The sequence below is a fragment of the Lampetra fluviatilis genome, chromosome 48, assembly GCF_964198595.1.
Source record: "Lampetra fluviatilis chromosome 48, kcLamFluv1.1, whole genome shotgun sequence".
NCBI lineage: Eukaryota > Metazoa > Chordata > Hyperoartia > Petromyzontiformes > Petromyzontidae > Lampetra > Lampetra fluviatilis.
The window spans coordinates 9,259,104-9,280,772 of NC_136322.1; the positions used below are offsets into that span (position 1 = coordinate 9,259,104).

General features: G+C 49.2%; 1 protein-coding gene across 1 annotated transcript; it reads right to left on the minus strand.

Annotated features, from left to right (window-relative positions):
• Positions 1–6,400: 6,400 nt before the first annotated feature.
• On the minus strand, positions 6,401–18,204 carry LOC144948255 (uncharacterized). Its single transcript, XM_078877678.1, has 4 exons — positions 17,973–18,204; positions 16,201–17,553; positions 10,854–10,916; positions 6,401–8,897 (listed from the first exon to the last, which is right to left on the minus strand). Exons 1-4 carry the CDS (start codon positions 18,107–18,109, stop codon positions 7,520–7,522), a joined length of 2,931 nt encoding a protein of 976 aa, XP_078733804.1. The 5' UTR covers positions 18,110–18,204; the 3' UTR covers positions 6,401–7,519.
• Between the last annotated feature and the right edge of the window lie 3,465 nt (positions 18,205–21,669).

Sequence of the window (21,669 nt, forward strand, 5' to 3'; positions counted from 1 at the left end):
GTCATACGGGCCATTGATAAACATCTATTAGCCAAATCTACACACTGGCATGTACGCTATTCTTTCTGGATATTTCTTTAATTGCATAATCATACCAATTCATTGATGTCATACTAGCCATTGATAAGCGTCTATTAGCCAAATCTACGCATTGGCATGTACACTATTGTTTCGGGATATATTTTTCTAATTGCGTAATCGTGTCGTTAAATCCACCACCACCCGACACAGCCAACTAGTAAGGGTTGTCACGTAAACAACATGCCAATTTGTCACTAGAACAGCTTGCAAGTGTGTTGGAGAGCCAAGCCACAACATTTACAATCTGAGTACAACATTTTGCCAGTAATTACAACTAGTTTCATCAGGCGACAGCCATATTTATGGAGAAGTCCACCTTTTCATTCCTTATATAGATGCGTAGATGTGGTGACGAAACTTCTGCGCTCTTGAGTCAACGTATATTATGCTTGCACATTATGCTGGCCCATTGATTTTGTCCTTCCTGTCCATTGTGTGTATTAAAATAGCCGTACCAACGGTAATCCCTATTGAAGTATGGTGGCCTGTATAGGCATGCATTTAAATAATGTATTTGATGATTCGCTTCCACACAGCACTAAGTCGGTAGCTATCCGAACGGTTAAAATTATTTTTATTTCTTTAAATATCGATGGATTCTCTAATTAGTCTTGGCCAGTAGTAGCTAGTTTTGCACAGAACATGATAAAAAATAAATTGAGTGTCCTTGTTGGCACGCGTGTTCTGCTACTGCTGACAGTTGTATTTGGGAGTATTTAATATTTATTTCGTGTTCTTTTAGTCTCGTGCTGATCATTCGCCCTAATTGCCCAACATAGCATTTGCCACAAGTGCAGTTAATCCGATACTCACCTTCTGTTGATAGCTTCGGTAATACCTCTTTTGTACCAGATATTAATTTCTGTATTTTATGTACCGTGCCAAATCTAATTCGAATGTTTTGTTTTTCCAAACATCTGGCTAGTTTATCAGTTACTCCCGCAATGTATGGTATTTTGATCGTTTTAATTACTTGGGAAGTTTCAATGCTCGTGTTATTTGATTTGATTGTGGCATTCAATGCCCTGTTGATTTGTGCATCATTGTAACCGTTCATTTGCAGCGCTTCCTTAACATGTTTAATTTCACTTCTCAGACTATCACCATCTGATACTTTCTTATCCCGATGAATGAACGTCTTGATGAGAGCAGATTTTTGTGTGGGGCGATGGTGTGACTCTGCATTCAGATAGGCGTCGGTGTGCGTTTTCTTTTGGCAAATGCTGTGTTATTTGACCATTTTGACCCCGTCCGAGCAGAATATCCAGAAATGGTAGAGTTCTGTCAGCTTCCACTTCCATGGTGTACTGGATGGATGGGTTTTGCGAGTTGAGATTTAGAAATTCGTTAAGTTTATCTTTGCCGCGTGGCCAGACCACCTTTGTGTCATCCACATCTAAACTAAACAGAGTGTTTTAGTGTACTTGAAGCTATTGCTTTTGTTTCAAAATCTTCCATGTACAAATTCGCTATCACAGGAGATAAAGGAGAGCCCATTGCTGCTCCTAGCAAGAAATAGATGTTCTTTAGACAGTGTTCAGCTAGTCTTGGGATATATTTGGCTAAACCTATGTTCGTTATCAGTGTCGAGTAATTTAATTGACTCGTTTACCGGAACCCTCGTGAAAAGAGAAGTCACATCAAAACTTACGAGGCTATCATTAGAGTTAAGCTTAATATGTTTAATTATATTTCCGAGATGTTCAGAGTTTGTGATGAACGAAGAGGTCCTACCGATGTTGGGCTGTATTTGTTTCCTTACGTATTGTGTTAATTTCTATTTGGCAGAGCCTATTGTACTATGGTTCTTAATGGGACATCAGGTTTGCGAATCTTTGGTAGCCCATAAAGTCATGATGGTTTTGATGCCCTTGGTTTGATCAGGAATTGCTCTTCCTTGTGTAGCCGGTATGGGCTTAATGTAAATGACCCACAAGTATAATTGTGAATGAATATAATAATGACCATGGATTAAGCCCATAGGGTCACGTGGGTGCACAGTAGGCCACGCCCACCAGTAGAGTAATTAATTCAGGGTACAGGACGCCTATTCAGATTCAGGTAGATGCCGTACAGACGCACGAATGCTCCTCAGAAGAACACTTTGAAATAAAGAGTTGCAGTCACACAATCCTATGGTGTCCCTTGGTGGTGGAGTCATCCAATTCTCAGGAGGGCAGATCACAACGCAGAGTATCCACTCATCGCCTCCGAACTCATCTACTATAATTGTTTTTTTTGTACTCATTAACCGGCCTGACCCCTCGTAATGAACACGGGAGGAGAGGGATAGGGCGGGCCGGTTACACTTGGTGCCGTGACTCTTTTCCTGATAAGCCATTGTCATTTGGCAGCCGAGGTTGTGTTGCAGAAAACCCTGGAGGAAATCTTCAAAAGGACTCATCAACTCGGGGACCCATGGGAGGTCAGGAGACCACCGACACATTGCACATAAGGAGGCTGATCAATAGGTTGGACAGGGTCTTGGAGCAGCAGGTACAAGTGTCTGGGATGGGACAACATCTGATGAGAGGAAACCTATTGCGATTACTCAAGGCGTGTGGTGTGTGCTATGAAGAAAACCACACAACACTACTGCACTGCAGTAGGGCCAACTTTTGTTTGTTGTGCTTTGCAGCTGGTCATTGGAAACAGGTTCGCCCCCTACAGAACAGACGGACAGCAGAGGGACCAGGCAATCGAATGTCTTCACATCAGCCGCCGTTAAACTAGATCACTCGCTTCGCAAAGAGGGTCTGTGTGGGTGTTAATAATTCCCTCTAACAGGTTGAAGTCGACGTACACCAATGGCATGCTGAGGTCCAAGGAGCATTGTCGAAGGACCACACACTAGTTATCCAGGGATCTCAGAGAACCCAAGACCTGTATACCAGGAGAGGTAGTTAACATTTCGCCACGGTGGAGTCAACTCTGCTAATTGCAGGTGCGGGGAAATGACAACAAACTAGACACACGACGCTTGCGAGTCGCACAAGTGCGGTGAAGACGTCGGCGGCGGCAAAACGTTGTACTCAGATTGTGATTGTGGATTTACTCTCCAACACACCAGTGTGCTGTACTAGTGTAGAGAAAGTGCATGTGTGGAGACAGTATGTGTGTGGAGACCGTATGTGTGTGGAGACAGTATGTGTGTGGAGACAGTATGTGTGTGGAGACAGTGCGGGTGCAAAGACAGTCCGTGGACTAGCGGTCACGATCGGGAATTACAGGGTTGATAAATAAGACGTCGAGTTGTCGCATGGGGGAATCGCCATGGAAGTTCAGGAATGGGCCAGAGAGTTCAAGAAAGGGGGCATGGCCAGGGGCGGAGTGAGTGATAAAAGGAGGCGACAAGCACGGTTCGGGCTGCCATGGGATCGGGGTCGTCTCCACGCCGTCGCTGTCTTCACACCGTCGCTGTCTTCATGTCGGTGCTGTCTTCGCGTTGCCGTTGTCTTCACATTGTCACGTCGTCGCTGTCTTTGCGTCGTCGTTATTTGCGTGTCATCCCTGTCCAAGTTATCTGCGTGAAGCGCCCTAATCAAAATAAAGAATGCCCTCTATACTTTGTGTCGTCCGAGAGTCATGAAACTAGTTTAGCGTCGGAAATGCACATCTTATACCGTCGGTATATATACTTACCTACAGTTGTGGGCACAGGCCCATAGGGGGTGCCACACTGAGCTGGGGAAGGTTAGAGAGAGCCGGACCGTTGAGGGGCCAGGGTCCCAGACACAAGGTGAGGGGTTGGGGGGTTCTTCCAGAGCCCCCTGGAAGGTTCCAGAGAGGGGGTGGTACCGGGGGCAGAGAGCCCCCGAGAGGTGTATAAAAGAGACACCTCTGGGATAAGTTCGGGGCAGTGTTCCCATGGGTGGAAAAACCCCGATTTTTCCAGCGGCAGGCATCGGGTTTTTTCTTTAATACAATTAAACCCGATTTCGGGGAATTAAAACCTGGTTTAATGAATACGAAACTCTGATAGGCTTAGGCTGCTTCCTCGGTGCTGCTATCATACTTGGAGCCGTCGAGCACGGGATAGTCGTAGAATGCGGGCAGGTTGGTCTTGATGAACACGAGCTTCTCCACAATCGTTAGGCGCCAGTGAGTTCCTTAGCTTGGAATGGATGAAGCCCATTGTTGAGAAGTGCGGTTCTCCCAATCTCAGATTATCGGGTTTAATATAAAAAGACAAACCCGATTGTAAAAAAACCGACTGTGGCACCCTTGAGTGTTCCGAAGAACAGAAGAACAGTCTAGCTAGTACCCTGGGACCCCGGGGCCCGACGTCCTTGTAAGGGCTGGTGCCGAGCGCGGACCAGTGGTCAGGACCCGTACCTTGGCTGGGTCGGGTCAGTTAGCCTCCCCTAGGGCACAGATAGCCGGAGGGCTGAGAGCCAGGATTACTGAGTGTGATGGCACGTTAGCCCGGAGGCTTACCTCCCTAGAGAGTGGGAGTTAGGGGAGTTATGTTGTAGTTTACAAATAAACCGTGTTGCCTCGAAAGACGTCTCAAGTCTCCTGGAACCCACTACACTAGTAACGAATTGGCATGTTCTGTTTACGTGACAAACTTACTAATTGGCGGTGGTGGGTTTAACGACACTTTGATATTTACGCGATCTAACCCATGAAATTTATGGATAGTATTTTTTATTAAGTTGTATGTATGTACTGCTCCTGCATTATATTCTTGGTTCTTTCGGTAAAGTTACATTGTTTGTTTTGCACGCCACAGTGCCGCCACTCTCTTTGTTTGTTTTGGAGGCATTTTTTCTCGTAAACAATATGACCACCAAATCTTTAACGCGGGAGAACCTCCCGTCGTCGCTAAACAACTGTGTTTGTGTTGCTAGGGGGAACTGCCAGTCGGCGTTGCACATGAGCAGATGCGTGCTTTGGCGCGGCTCAGTTATCAAGATGAGCGTACATTGTACAAAGTGTGATTTTCTTAGTTTAGATGGAACCAAGGGCAAAAACAAATAGCAAGTGTTCATCCAGGGACTTAGTTTGTTGTATTTGTGTACTCTGTTGAAACGTAAACCCAATAGTTTGTCAGTTAATATTATTACAAGGCGCACACACAGAGACATACAAACAGCCAAAAAATTACGTTTATAGGTTAGATTTACGGTGCGGTATTTGTTACAGTCCAGTATTACATGCAAATGTACGACGTTTTCTCTTAATTTATGAGGTATTAACGGTGCATCACCCTTTTTGTTGCGTTGAACCGTAACACGTTTCACAACACCGACCGTGCGGGCATTTAAATACGGCGCCGTACACGACTTACGAAACCGTGCTACGTGATGAACGGGAGGGGGGGGGGCGATTCAGATGGAGCCAGAGGTCGCAACCGGGTACCCGATACCCGTACCCTACCCGATACCTGGCTACCCGTACCCGGCTACCCGTACCCGTTTGCGACCCTGGTGCGGCCGGGTACGGGTAGACCGTGAGTCACTCGTGAGTAACCGTTTGTCACTCATTTCCCAACGTCTTGTCTCTTCTCACAATTCAAGTTCCTAGAATCAACCCACCCACGCCTGCAACATGGCTTCATCCCAGAGGTCGCAATCAGGTACCCGATACCCGTACCCTACCCGTACCCGGCCGGGTATGGGTAGGGTACGGCCGGGTACGGGTACCCGTTTGCGACCCTGGTGCGGCCGGGTACGGGTAAGGAATCAAAACCCGTTTGCGACCTCTGGATGGAGCTCATGGAGGGGGTGGGGCGGAGGGGTCACTCGGTGCGCCTCTTCCCCCTGCTGCATGAAACCGGAAGAGCGATGGTGCGGTATGCTACGCTCCTCCGCTTACTGGTCCTCCTGACGCATCATCTGGGCTAGACCACCTGGTGAATGCGAAATTACAGTAGTTTGTCTCTGCATCTACATCGGCAGCCGTACGACAAGAAGAATGTGAAGAAGATGCCAGCATGGACCAGAAGTCGCCAGCATGGACCAGAAGTCGCAAACGGGTTTTGATTCCTTACCCGTACCCGGCCGCACCAGGGTCGCAAACGGGTACCCGTACCCGGCCGTACCCGTACCCTACCCAGCCGTGTACGGTACGGGTATCGGGTACCTGATTGCGACATCTGGGATGAAGCCATGTTGCAGGCGCGGGTGGGTTGATTCTAGGAACTTTAATTGTGAGAAGAGACAAGACGTTGGGAAATGAGAGACAAGATGTTGGGAAATGAGTGACAAACGGTTACTCACCAGTGACTCACGGCCTACCCGTACCCGGCCGCAGCAGGGTCGCAAACGGCTACCCGTACCCGGCCGGGTACGGGTAGCCGGGTAGGGTACGGGTATCGGGTACCCGGTTGCGACCTCTGGCATCGACGCTTCCGTCTCCTTGGTGGTTGTCAAGCAGAGTCCTCAGGTTTCACCCACCCCCGCCCCGACGTTTAGAATCAACATCACCAGGCGTTTAGAGAGTACAGTAAAACCTTGGATTGCGAGTAACTTGGTCTGCGAGTGTTTTGCAAGACGAGCAACATTTTTAAATAAATATAAATTTGATAAACGAGCGAGGTCTTGCAATACGAGTAGTACGCTTTGTCTGCCAAGCGTCACGTGATCACAACTGATATAAGAGTGCTTTGATATACGAGTACTTTGGATTACAAGCACGTTTCCGGAACGAATTATGCTCACAATCCAAGGTTTTACTGTATTTGGTTGCTGCTATAAGTTCTAGATTTGAAGCTTTCGTGACTGTAGGGATTCATACTCTTAGGTTTTTTCAGGAAAGTCACGTAGGGAAAATAAATAAATAAGAAAATTTTATAATACAAATAGTAGAAATTATAATAGAAATAAAATAATAAATATGATGACGGAAGCTTGTGCTGCCTCCGAAACGTCGTGATTTATTATTTTATTTATATTGTTATGTATTTGTATTATTTATTTACTTTCCCCTATGTGACTTTACCGAAAAAACCTAAGAGTATGCTGCTATAAGTGTCCACGTGATCGTAGGCCGCTTCATTGAGGTATCATTTGTGTTGGCCAGGTCGCTTCTGAAAGATAGCTATGTGGCTCAGTGGTGGGCCCTTACCTGGTAAAATAAAAGTCTATGTAGTTCTCACTTCACGTGTATCTGTTCTCAGAAGAAAAAATATTGCCTCCACGTTGTGTACCTTCACAGTCGTGCAGACTCGCTCGTGCTTTCGAACAGCCGTTGTATCGCACGCCATTTTCTCAACATTTCTCTCTCTCGGTCAGCTTCTCGAGTGTTTAATCTCCACTCTAAGAGACCTGCCCCCTCTGTGTAGTGCACCTCCTCCACCCGCGCCACCAAATTAACAAAGGTCCCAGTCGAGGACTCACTCGACATGCTTGATTGGAGCGTCCTCCTTCACGCTTCCCACATAGACCTCAACATCCGTTCCCAAAGCAGAGACTCAGCCACCAGTGTGCCACCTTCACCCCAGCCGCGTCTCACAGCCGGGGCTTTCTTCCCGTTCCCGCTTCACGATCGGTAAGGAGGCAGAAGGATCTTCACCATCACATTCCACCTTCACCCCTGACCACGTCTCGAAGCTGGCGATCCCTCCGCGCTCTCGCTTCACGATCGGAATGGAGGTGGAAGGATCTTCACCGACGCATTCTACCTTGACCCCTGGCAACGTCTCAAAGCTGAGGGTCTCTCCGTATTCTGATGTTAGCGATGCCGAGGGGGTAGCCGAGGGGGTCACCGAGGGGGTTTCCGAGTCGGTTGCCATGAGACCTTCGCCCCCGAGGCTCGCCACGACCTCCCCAGCGGCAGTCCCACCCTTGTGGAGCCCGGTCCGCCCGCGGGCGCAGCGGCGGAGGAGGGGGGTACGAGCCGGCGGCGTCGACGCGCTAGAGCCCACGCGGGCCTGCCGGCACGCCCGGAAGCCCCCTGCCTCAGAGGAGGCCTTCCCGCGTGTGGGGCACGTGAGGGACCTCCCACCCGAGTGCGTCTTCTTGTGTACGTGGAGGGTGCCCAAGTGCGTGAACGACCTGCCGCACACGTCGCACGTGTACGGTCTCTCGCCTGTGTGGGTGCGCTTGTGGATGCCCAGGGTGCCCGATTGGGTGAAGGACTTGCCGCACGTGGTGCACTCGTAGGGCCTCTCGCCCGTGTGGGTCCTCTCATGTTTGACGAGAACCTTCGACAGGGCAAATCGCTTCCCGCACACTGTGCACCCGTAGGGCTTCTCACCCGTGTGGGTCCTCTTGTGGTGGATAAGAGCCGTCGATCGGCTGTATGCCTTGCCGCACGTGGCACACTTGTACGGCTTCTCGCCCGTGTGGACCCGAGTGTGGATGACGAGGGTGCTCGGGTGCACGAACGCCTTGCCGCACACGGCGCACACGTACGGCTTCTCGTTCGTGTGGATCCTCTGGTGTTTGAGGAGGTGTTGCGACTGAGTGAAGTCCACCCCGCAGACATTGCAGTGGTATGGCCTCTCGCCCGCGCGGATTCTCTTTTCCGATGAGACGTCTCTTGGCGGTGGGACGATCAACTTCCTGCGTCGCGCCCGATTGATGTGCATGCTTTGATGGGAGCAGTAGTCTTTCGAATTCGCGAAAACTTCATCGCACACCCAGCACTTGTAGAGCTTCTCGTCGGCATGGCTCCTCTGGTGGCCGATCAGAGTGGCCGCTTTGTCCGTGCTGTACGGGCAGTAGGGGCACTGGTACAGCACAGACTCGGTCCGGCGCCTGTGCTGCTTCATGTGGTCCTCAAGGGCGGGCAGGCTGATCACCACCCAGTTGCAGATCGGGCAGTAGATCTTCATCTCTCCTCCCTCGTTCATCGTTCCCGTCTTGGCACTGGGGCAAAGAGTGAGGCATACGAAGGAAAATTAATCTCCCTCGCCCCGCCCCTGCGAAGTATCGCAAACAGGTCGTGAAGCTAGAAACCACCGACACCGGTTGCTAACCGTCGAACAAAGGCAGTGGTCGCCACTGCGTCGCATGTCCCTTTCAGATGTTGCTGCTACTTGTGGCGGCCATCTGGAACGCTCTTCCTCTCCGGTATAAGGAAGCCACTGGGAGCAACGATGCACTTTTAAATCATCATCTAGATTAACAAACTAAATTCTTTAGAATTGCTGCTTGTTGTTGTGTTGTCCTTCCCCTGCACATCCTATTAGCGTGGTTGGCTACTGTTCTGTAGTTATTTTTGCTGCCTTGTCCAATTTGATAGATCGAACTTAAACAATAATTTCCATTTCACGACTTGCCTGCCTTTTGTTCTATTTTGCACTCCTATCGTTTGTTTGTGTGTATCGTGTTTGCGTGTATTGTTTGTGTGTATCGTGTGTTTATGTGTATAGTGTGTTTGCCGTTGTAAATTGCTGACTCCCCATGACCATACTGGACATCTGTGGAAAAGAGCTTCATAGCTCATCGGATTCCTCCTGCAGTCTAAATAAAGATTCTGATTCTGACTGAGTTGATTAGCAGATGCACCACCTGTGCCCCCTACTGTGCAAACTTGCTGCGTTTTAGTCGCCCGGCGCTCTGCTCGTTGTTGTGAGCGTCGCTCCTCTGCCCTCCGTTGTTGCTGGAGGGGGACTGCCTCCAACTGCCCAGTAGCAGCGTCCTTCACGAGCCTCCTGCTCCACAGAGGCCGATCTTGACACCGCTGGTGCCAGTCGTTGGAAAGTCCACTCGGCTCCACATCCTCCCGTACCGCATCAGCGCCATCTCATCTCCAGCCCGTACCACGCCCGGTTCGCCCCCCACTATCGGGCCAAACAGAAGCTGCTTGGGCATGCGCGGTGGCTGGACATGCGGGCTACATGACCCAGTCAATGTAGCCTTGAAGGAGCTCGCCGATGATAGGGACGGTGTCCAGATCTTTCAAGAATTTGTGAGCTCCGCACACTGCGACTCAGCCTGCAGGTTAAACCCACCATGGATCGTAGGCAGGGCCGGCCTGCAAGTTTCAAACCGGCGCAGAAATCTCTCATGGTCTCTCTACTCGCGATTTCGCCCTCGTGATGTCTCACAATCTCCCCCTCACGATCTCCCCCTCACGATCTCCCCCTCACGATCTCCCCCTCACGATCTCCCCCTCACGATCTCCCCCTCACGATCTCCCCCTCACGATCTCCCACTCACGATCTCCCACTCACGATCTCCCACTCACGATCTCCCACTCACGATCTCCCACTCACGATCTCCCACTCACGATCTCCCACTCACGATCTCCCACTCACGATCTCCCACTCACGATCTCCCACTCACAATCTCCCACTCACAATCTCCCACTCACAATCTCCCACTCACAATCTCCCACTCACAATCTCCCACTCACAATCTCCCACTCACAATCTCCCACTCACAATCTCCCACTCACAATCTCCCACTCACAATCTCCCACTCACAATCTCCCACTCACAATCTCCCACTCACAATCTCCCACTCACAATCTCCCTCTCACAATCTCCCACTCACAATTTGCCACTCACAATCTCCCTCTCTCCCACGGTCTCTCTCTCTCACGGCATATCTCCCTCAAAGTCTCTCCAATCACGAACTCCCACGGTCTCTCTCCTCTCGCCGTCTCCCACGATCACTCACAATCTGCCCCCACCTCCCCCTCTCTCACTCCCTCTCACTCTCTCCTTCACGGCCTCTCACCCACGGTCTCTCCACGGTCTCTCCCCCATGGTCTCTCTCCCACGGCCTCTCTACCCCCACGGTCTCTCACCCACGGTCTCTCTCCCACGGCCTCTCCCCCCGGTCTCTCTCCCCGGTCTCTCCCCCACGGTCTCTCACCCAGTCTCTCCCCCACGGCCTCTCTCCCACGGCCTCTCACCCACGGCCTCTCCCCCACGGCCACTCTCCCACGGTCTCTCCCCCACGGTCTCTCACCCACGGCCTCCGCTCCCTCTGTCGAAATCCTTCCGTCGCGTGCGAGTGACGTAGGGGGGGGGCGCGAGAAAAATGGGAGCATCCGACGCCGGCGTGACGTCACGACCGGTGGACGACGAAGGGACGTGACGATCCGACCGGTGGGGGTGAAGGGACGTGACGTCATGAGAGGTGGGTGGTTGGACGAAGTGACATGATGTCACGACTAGTGGGTGGGGGGGGCGAAGAGACGTGACGATGCGACCGGTGGGCAACGAACAGACGTGACGTCACAGCTCACTTGGCGTGCAAAATATATGCATTATTGCGCGCCCCCCCCAAAAAAAATACAAAAGTCTTTTTATACGTTTTGCATTGTGTACAGTCTGGAAGCTACCCACATGGCACATTTCAAGTTTGTTGCATGTCGGGAAGTACGCTAAACATTTCGAACAGACACATTCACAACTTTGCCTTTTCTATATATGTAGATTATCAGTATATAGTAACACAGTAACACGGTACGTAATATGAAACGAAATTTAGCAACATACAACGGATGACCGCTGCAAAGGAAGATCTTGAGTTTTGATTATAGTGTGCTGATCTTTAAAGGTGCATTGAAAATGTTTGATACTCCTGCTGCAAAGTTTGGTCGTACATGTTATGTAAATCGTTTATTGTTAAATTTGAATCAGTTCCTATGATCATTGTTACATTATTTTGATAGCTTTATTTTGGCGATTTCGAAAACATATGGTTTAGCCACGTTTGTTTGTTGAAGTACAGAGTTAGCCTGATAACTTTAATCTACATTGTCTTATGGTTGTTAGTGTTTGACTTGCATCCCACTGGTATTTTATACACAGCGGTGATATACTGTGTTTTTTTCTGGAAGACTTTGCTGTTTTTTCCTGGATTTTTCTGTTGTGCGTAGTCAGTTTAAGATGTTCTTTGTTCATGTTTTTGTTTGTTGTGGTTGCACCCGAGTCAAGAGCCGCATGGCTCACATGGCTATCTATCTTCTATATAAATAAAAGTAAAAAATTGTGCTTGGGTTTGTGTGGGTTTGTTTGTGGTCGCGTGCTTGGCTCTCCAACGGTGGAGTTTACATAAAAATTAAATAGCAAGGTACCACGCCGTGAGCAAGCGCTATTCCTTTTTCACATCCGTCAAATTTAAATTAGTTAAATTAGCGATTTAGTGCGATTTAGGCCTCGGCAAGGTAAGGTAAAAGGTAAAAACAACGAGTCTACCGTTACCCTACCTTTTACCTTACCACAATACAATCACTCTACCCATAATTTTACCCTTTAGCAAGGTAATGTAAAAGGTCAAAAGCAACGAGCCTGCCTTTACCCTACCTTTTACCCGTACCCCATACAAATTACCCGATTACAGGGTAATTACTGGGGTACTACACATAACAAGTAAATGCTAGGTAGAGCGCTTTATAAATTTATTTCTATAAAAGGGAAATTTGTGAATGTGTGTCTGTTCAAAATGTTTAGCATACTTCCCGACATGCAACAAAGTTGAAATTTGGCATGTGGGTACTTTCCAGACTGTACACCATGCAAAAATTTAATTTTTTTGATCTACTCCATTGGTGGGCGTGGCCTACTGTGCACTCACGTGACCCTATGGGCCCAATCCATGGCCATTATTACTTTCATGCACAATTATATACTTGTGTTTCGATTTAAAGCTTTCGTGACTGCAGGGATTCATCTTCTTGGTTCTTTCAGTAAAGTCACGTAGAAGGGAAATAATGAAAAATAAATTATTATGTTTTATTTGTATTATTTGATTATTTCCCTTCTACGTGACTTTACCGAAAGAACCAAGAAGATAAATTATACTTGTGGTTCATTTACATTAAGCCCATACCGGCTACACAAGGAAGAGTAATACCCGATCAAACCAAGGGCATCAAAACCACCAAGACTTAATGGGCTACCAAAGATTCACAAACCTGATGTCCCATTAAGAATCATAGTTAGCACAATAGGCTCTGCCAAATACAAATTAACACAATACGTAACGAAACAAATACAGCCCAACATCGGTAGGACCTCTTCGTTCATCAAAAACTCTGAACATCTCGTAAGTATAATTAAACATATTAAGCTTAACTCTGATAGCCTCGTAAGTTTTGATGTGACTTCTCTGTTCACGAGGGTTCCGGTAAACGAGTTAATTTAATTATTCGACACTGGTAACGAGCATAGGTTTAGCCAAATATATCCCAAGACTAGCTGAACACTGTCTATTTCTTGTGGAAAGGTGAATTCTATAAACAAAAGGAAGGAGCAGCAATGGGCTCTCCTTTTTCTCCTGTGATAGCGAATTTGTACATGGGAGATTTTGAAACAAAAGCAATACCTTCAAGCACACGAAAACCCTGTTTAGTTTAGATGTGGATGACACATAGGTGGTCTGGCCACACGGCAAAGATACACTTAACGAATTTCTAAATCATTGTGGCAAATGCTATGTTGGGCAAACAGGACGAATGATCATCCAAGACTAATTAGATAATTCATCGACATTGAAAGAAATACTAATTATTTTAACCGTTCAGATAGCTACTAACTTAGTGCTGTGTGGAAGCGAATCATCAAATACATTGTTAAAATGCATACCTATACAGGCCACCATACTTCAATAGGGATTATCGTTGGTACGTCAATTTTAATACACACAATGGACAGGAAGGACAAGATCAATGGGCCAGCATAATGCGCATGCATAATGTACGTTGACTCAAGAGCGAAGAAGCTTCGTCACCACATCTACGTCTCTATATAAGGAACAAATAGGTGGACTTCTCCACAAATCTGGCTGTCGCCTGATGAAACTAGTTGTAATTACTGGCGAAATGTTGTACTCAGATTGTAAATGTTGTTGCTTGGCTCTCAAACACACTGGCAAGCTGTACTAGTGACAAATTGGCATGTTCGGTTTACGTGACAACCCTTACTAGTTGGCTGTGTCGGGTGGTGGTGAGTTTAACGACGTGATTATGCAATTAGAGAAATATATCCCGAAACAGTAGTGTACATGCCAGTGTGTAGATTTGGCTAATAGATACTTGTCAATGGCTAGTATAACATCAATTCATTGGTGTGATTATGCAATTAAAGAAATATCCAGAAACAAAAGTGGACATGCCAGTGGCTAATAGATGCTTATCAATGTCTAGTATTACATCAATGAATTAATTGGCAAAATGACGTGATGAAAAGAAACAAATGACTAAAATACTGCTAAACGACCGTATCCATGCAACTTAAGGGACAGAACAATGCTTCTCCACGACCAGTTAATCAGTAACACACCAGCTTGGAATGGCAACTTTATGCGAAACCAAAACCGCGCGGAACAATCTTATTTGTACCGATATGCGCATTGTGTGTGTGTGTGTTGGAGGGCAGTCACCAAGAGGTCCAATAATTATAGCGGGTAGTATGGTTTGAGTTTGTCCACGTACGATCTCTGCTATTGGTGGTTCTGGGGTCCAGAGGCGGTGATCGGCTTGTTAGAGGTGTGCTTCCTCCTACCGAAAATACCTCAGGTCCCCAGCAAAGTGCGTTGGGTCGGTGGGTGTATGCGAGCTCTGCTTAACAAAGATTCGTGGCATGCAGTAATTGTTACCCAATATATTCTGAGGGTCCTATTAACCTTTGTTCCCCGTCTGTATCGCCAAGGATCCGCGCTTCTTATTCTCAAGTTATGTTTTGATATCCTGATGTTGAATGTATAGCTAAGCTTGTAACTCCACTGCTGAACTTTTAAACTTTCTCCAGCCCGGGCTTGTAATAATTATTACCCGCCCTTAGGTGGACCTCACTGTCTGGTGGAGGCCTCTGGTTCCCTATGGTTCTGTTATTGTTCCTCTCTGGTTTTGTCTTACCCTTTTGAACTGGTTGTCCAAGTTGCGTGTCATTTCCATCTAATATCTGTGTGTTTTCCTTTATTGCGGCTTCTTCCCAGAAGCCAATTTCAGGGCTTTCCCAGGACTCTCATCAGCCCATATTGGAACTTTCTGCCTCACTGCTTTTTTTTCATTATTCCTATGAGGTGATGGTAAATCCAGTTTTACAACTTTCCCAAGACAAGCTTGTAAATAATTAACCTCCAGATGTCTTTTGTTTTGGCGAGGCAGGGGGGGTGCTCCTTTGGTCTTTGTTGTCTCGAGGGAAGAGACAACTCCCTCGAGACAACAGATCTATAAAAACTATTAGATTAAGAATAGGCAAACTCACTCTTAATATGTTTGGAAAAGGGATATAGACAACACAATTCCAGTAGCGCAGTGGTTCTTAACCTGGGGTGCACGCACTCCCTGGGGGTGCGAGATGCCCTTAGTTGGGGGTGTGTGAGAAATGTCCAGATTTTAGTTTTAGAAGGTAAATTATAATCCATAAAACAAATTAAGCACGGGCACTTAAGTACACAACTTACTTTTTTTCATCAAGCCTTGTGTATTCATTTAACACCTCAAGATCGGCAAAGGTCCGGAAAAGGTGTTGCTTCAAAATCTGGTTTGGTGTCTCCTCCGTCGTTGGATGACATGGTGGCGAGATGTTAACTACCTCGTCTGGTATACAGGAGGTCGTGGGTTCAATCCGAACTCTGACACGGCCTGCTGTATATGTGGACTTTGTACGTGTCTCTCTCCCCGTGGTTCACGTGGATTTTTCTCCGGGTCCTCTGGTTTCCCGCCCACCCCCACCACCCGACATTTAGAATCAACATCACCAGGCGTGTAGAGAGTATTTGGCTGCTGCTATAAGTGTCCACGTGATGATAGGCCGCTTCGTTGAGGTATCATTTGTGATGGCGAAGTCGCTTCTAAAAAGAGCTACGTGGCTCAGTGGTGGGCCTTACCTGATAAAATAAAACAAATAGTCTACGTAGATTTTTACTTCACGTGTAGCTGTTCACAGAACAAAAAATATTGCCTCCACGTTGTGTACCTTCACAGTCGTGCAGACGCGCTCGTGCTTTCTAACGGCCGATGTATCACGCGGCATTTTCTAAACATTTCTCTCTCAGTCAGCTTCTCGAGAATTTAATCTCCACTCCACTAGACTTGCCCCCTCTGTGTAGTACACATCCTCCACCCATGCCACCAAATTAACAAAGGTCCCAGTCAAGGACTCGCTCTCACTCGACATGCTTGCTTGGAGCCTCCTCCTTCACTCTTCCCAGGTAGGCCTCAACATCCGTTCCCAAAGCAGAGACTCGGCCATCCGTGTGCCACCTTCACCCCAGCCGCGTCTCACAGCCAGGGCTTTCTGCCTGTTCCTGCTTCACAATCGAGAGGGGAACTGAAAAATCCTCCCCCCCCAGTTCTACTTTCACCCCTGGCCAAGTCTCGGAGCTGGCGATCCCTCCGCGCTCCTGCTTCATGATCGGCAGGGAGGTGGAAGGATCTTCACTGTCGCATTCCACCTTCACCCCTGGCCACGTCTTGAAGCTGAGGGTCTCTCTCCGTTCTGATGTTAGCGATGCCAAGGGAGTCGCCAAAGGTGTCGCCGCAGGACCCTCGCCCCCGAGGCTCGCCACGACCTCCTCAGTGGCAGTCACGCCCTCGTGGAGTCTGGCCCTACCACGGGCGCGGTGGCGGAGGAGGGGGGGACTGGCCGGCGGCGTCGACGCGCTCGAGCCCGTGCGGGCCTGCCGGCACGCCCGGAGGCGCCCTGCCTCAGAGGAGGCCTTCCCACGCGTAGGGCAGGTGAAGAGCCTCCCACCAGAGTGCGTCTTCTTGTGTACATGGAGGGTGCCCAAGTGTGTGAACGATCTGTTGCACACGTCGCACGTGTACGGTCTCTCTCCCGTGTGGGTACGCTTGTGGATGCCCAAGGTTCCCGACTGGGCGAAGGACTTTCCGCACGTGGCGCACCCGTAGGGCTTCTCGCCCGTGTGGGTCCTCTCATGTTTGACAAGAACCCTCGACTGGGCGAATCGCTTCCCGCACACCTTGCACCCGTAGGGCTTCTCGCCCGTGTGGGTCCTCTTGTGGTTGAGAAGCGCCGTCGACTGGTTGAATGCCTTGCCGCACGTGGCACACTTGTACGGCTTCTCGCCCGTGTGGACCCGATTGTGGATGACGAGGTTGTCCGAACGCACGAACGCCTTGCCGCACACGGTGCATGCGTACGGCTTCTCGTTCGTGTGGATTCTCTCGTGGTTGAGGAGGTGGTGCGACTGAGTGAAGTCCTCCCCGCAGACGTTGCAGTGGTAGGGCCTCTCGACCGCGCGGATTCTCTTATCTGGTGAGACGTCTCCTGGCAGTGGGACGATCGACTTCCTGCGTCGTGCCCGATTGATGTGCATGCTCTGATGGGAGCAGAAGTCTCCCGAATTCGCGAAAACTTCATCGCACACCCAGCACTTGAAGAGCTTCTCATCGGCGTGGCTCCTCTGGTGGCCGATCAATGTGGCCGCTTCGTCCGTGCTGTACGGGCAGTGGGGGCACTGGTATAGTACGGACTTGGTCAGGCCCTTGTGCTTTGTCATGTGGTCCTCCAGGGCGGGCAGGCTGATCACCACCCAGTTGCAGATCGGGCAGTAGATCTTCATCTCTCCTCCGTCGTTCATCGTTCCCGTCCTGGCACTGGGGCAAAGAGTGAGGCACACAAACCAAAATTAATTTCCAGCACCCCACCCTGTCCCCGTGAAGTATCGCAAACAAGTCGTGGAGCTAGAAACCACGGACACCGGTTGCTAACCGTCGAACAAAGAAAGTGGTCGTCGCTGCGTCGCCGCGTCGCCTGGGGCTTTCAGATGTTGCTGCTGCTTGTGGTGGACGTCTGGAACGCTCTTCCTCTCCAGTATGAGGAAGCCACTGGGAGCTACGATGCACTTTTAAATCATCATCTAATTTCTTTAGAACTGCTGCTTGTTGTTGTGTTTAATTTGTTGCCCTTCCCCCGCACCTCCAATTAGCGTGGTTACTGATATGTTTTTGCTGCCTTGCCCAATCTCGATAAATCGGACTTAAAACAATTAATTTCCATTTCGCGACTTGCTTACCTTTTGTTGTATTTTGCACTCCTATCGTGTTTGTGTGTATCGTGTTTGTGTGTATCGCTTGTTTGTGTGTATCGTGTTTGTGTGTATCGTGTGTTTGCCGTTGAAAATCGCTGATTCCGCATGGCCATACTGGACATTTGTAGAAAAGAGCTTCAGAGCTCATCGAATTCCTCCTCCTGCAGTCTAAGTAATTATTCTGATTCTGACTGAGATGACTGGCAGATACACCACCTGTGGCCCCTACTGTGCAAAATGTGTGCATTTTAGTCGCCCGGCGCTCTGCTCGTTGTGAGCGTCACTCCTCTGCCCTCCGTTGTTGCTGGAGGGCGACTGCCTCCAACTACCCAGTAGCAGCGTCCTTCACGAGCCTCCTCCAGAGCCCGATCTTGACACCGCTGGTACCAGTCATCGTCAAGTCCACTCAGCTCCACATCCTCCTGTACCACATCACTCCATCTCTTCTCTAGCCCGTACCGCGCCCGTTTAGCCCTCCTCTATCGGGCCAAACAGAAGCTGCTTGGGCGTGCGGTGGCCGGGCATGCGGGCGACATGACCCAGTCAACGTAGCCTTGGAGGAGCTCGCCGATGATAGGGACACAAATCTTTCAAGTATTTGGGAGCTCCTCACACTGCGACTCAGCCTGCAGGTTAAACCCAAGATGGATCGTAGGCAGGGCCGGCCTGCAAGTTTCAAATCGGCGAAGAAATCTCTCATGGTCTCTCTACTCGCAATTTCTCCCTCGCCATGTCTCCCACATTCTCTATATCATGGTCTCTCCTCACAATCTCCCTCACACGATCTCCCTCACACGATCTCCCTCACACGATCTCCCTCCCACGATCTCCCTCACACGATCTCCCTCACACGATCTCCCTCACACGATCTCCCTCACACGATCTCCCTCACACAATCTCCCTCACACAATCTCCCTCTGACAATCTCCCTCTGACAATCTCCCTCTGAGAATCTCCCTCACACAATCTCCCTCACACAATCTCCCTCTGACAATCTCCCTCTGACAATCTCCCTCTGACAATCTCCCTCTGACAATCTCCCTCTGACAATCTCCCTCTGACAATCTCCCTCTCAAAATCTCCCTCACACAATCTCCCTCACACGATCTCCCTCACACGATCTCCCTCACACGATCTCCCTCACACAATCTCCCTCACACAATCTCCCTCTGACAATCTCCCTCTGACAATCTCCCTCTGAGAATCTCCCTCTCAAAATCTCCCTCACACAATCTCCCTCACACAATCTCCCTCTGACAATCTCCCTCACACAATCTCCCTCTGACAATCTCCCTCTCAAAATCTCCCTCACACAATCTCCCTCACACGATCTCCCTCACACGATCTCCCTCACACGATCTCCCTCACACAATCTCCCTCACACAATCTCCCTCACACAATCTCCCTCACACAATCTCCCTCTGACAATCTCCCTCTGACAATCTCCCTCTGAGAATCTCCCTCTCAAAATCTCCCTCACACAATCTCCCTCACACAATCTCCCTCACACAATCTCCCTCACACAATCTCCCTCACACAATCTCCCTCACACAATCTCCCTCACACAATCTCCCTCTCAAAATCTCCCTCACACAATCTCCCTCTGACAATCTCCCTCTCAAAATCTCCCTCACACAATCTCCCTCTGACAATCTCCCTCTCAAAATCTCCCTCACACAATCTCCCTCACACGATCTCCCTCACACGATCTCCCTCACACAATCTCCCTCACACAATCTCCCTCTGACAATCTCCCTCTGACAATCTCCCTCTGACAATCTCCCTCTCAAAATCTCCCTCACACAATCTCCCTCACACAATCTCCCTCTGACAATCTCCCTCTGACAATCTCCCTCTCAAAATCTCCCTCACACAATCTCCCTCTGACAATCTCCCTCTCAAAATCTCCCTCACACGATCTCCCTCACACGATCTCCCTCACACGATCTACCTCACACGATCTCCCTCACACAATCTCCCTCACACAATCTCCCTCTGACAATCTCCCTCTGACAATCTCCCTCTGAGAATCTCCCTCTCAAAATCTCCCTCACACAATCTCCCTCACACAATCTCCCTCACACAATCTCCCTCTGACAATCTCCCTCTGACAATCTCCCTCTGAGAATCTCCCTCTCAAAATCTCCCTCACACAATCTCCCTCACACAATCTCCCTCACACAATCTCCCTCACACAATCTCCCTCACACAATCTCCCTCTGACAATCTCCCTCTCAAAATCTCCCTCACACAATCTCCCTCTAACAATCTCCCTCTCAAAATCTCCCTCACACAATCTCCCTCACACAATCTCCCTCACACAATCTCCCTCACACAATCTCCCTCTGACAATCTCCCTCTCAAAATCTCCCTCACACAATCTCCCTCTGACAATCTCCCTCTCAAAATCTCCCTCACACAATCTCCCTCTCAAAATCTCCCTCACACAATCTCCCTCACACGATCTCCCTCACACGATCTCCCTCACACAATCTCCCTCACACAATCTCCCTCACACAATCTCCCTCACACAATCTCCCTCACACAATCTCCCTCTGACAATCTCCCTCTGACAATCTCCCTCTGAGAATCTCCCTCACACAATCTCCCTCACACAATCTCCCTCTGACAATCTCCCTCTGACAATCTCCCTCTCAAAATCTCCCTCACACAATCTCCCTCTGACAATCTCCCTCTCAAAATCTCCCTCACACGATCTCCCTCACAAGATCTCCCTCACACGATCTCCCTCACACAATCTCCCTCACACAATCTCCCTCTGACAATCTCCCTCTGACAATCTCCCTCTGAGAATCTCCCTCACACAATCTCCCTCACACAATCTCCCTCACACAATCTCCCTCACACAATCTCCCTCACACAATCTCCCTCACACAATCTCCCTCACACAATCTCCCTCACACGATCTCCCTCACACAATCTCCCTCACACAATCTCCCTCACACAATCTCCCTCACACAATCTCCCTCACACAATCTCCCTCTGACAATCTCCCTCTGACAATCTCCCTCTGAGAATCTCCCTCACACAATCTCCCTCACACAATCTCCCTCTGACAATCTCCCTCTGACAATCTCCCTCTCAAAATCTCCCTCACACAATCTCCCTCTGACAATCTCCCTCTCAAAATCTCCCTCACACGATCTCCCTCACAAGATCTCCCTCACACGATCTCCCTCACACAATCTCCCTCACACAATCTCCCTCACACAATCTCCCTCTGACAATCTCCCTCTCAAAATCTCCCTCACACAATCTCCCTCTGACAATCTCCCTCTCAAAATCTCCCTCACACAATCTCCCTCTCAAAATCTCCCTCACACAATCTCCCTCACACGATCTCCCTCACACGATCTCCCTCACACAATCTCCCTCACACAATCTCCCTCACACAATCTCCCTCACACAATCTCCCTCTGACAATCTCCCTCTGACAATCTCCCTCTGAGAATCTCCCTCACACAATCTCCCTCACACAATCTCCCTCTGACAATCTCCCTCTGACAATCTCCCTCTCAAAATCTCCCTCACACAATCTCCCTCTGACAATCTCCCTCTCAAAATCTCCCTCACACGATCTCCCTCACAAGATCTCCCTCACACGATCTCCCTCACACAATCTCCCTCACACAATCTCCCTCTGACAATCTCCCTCTGACAA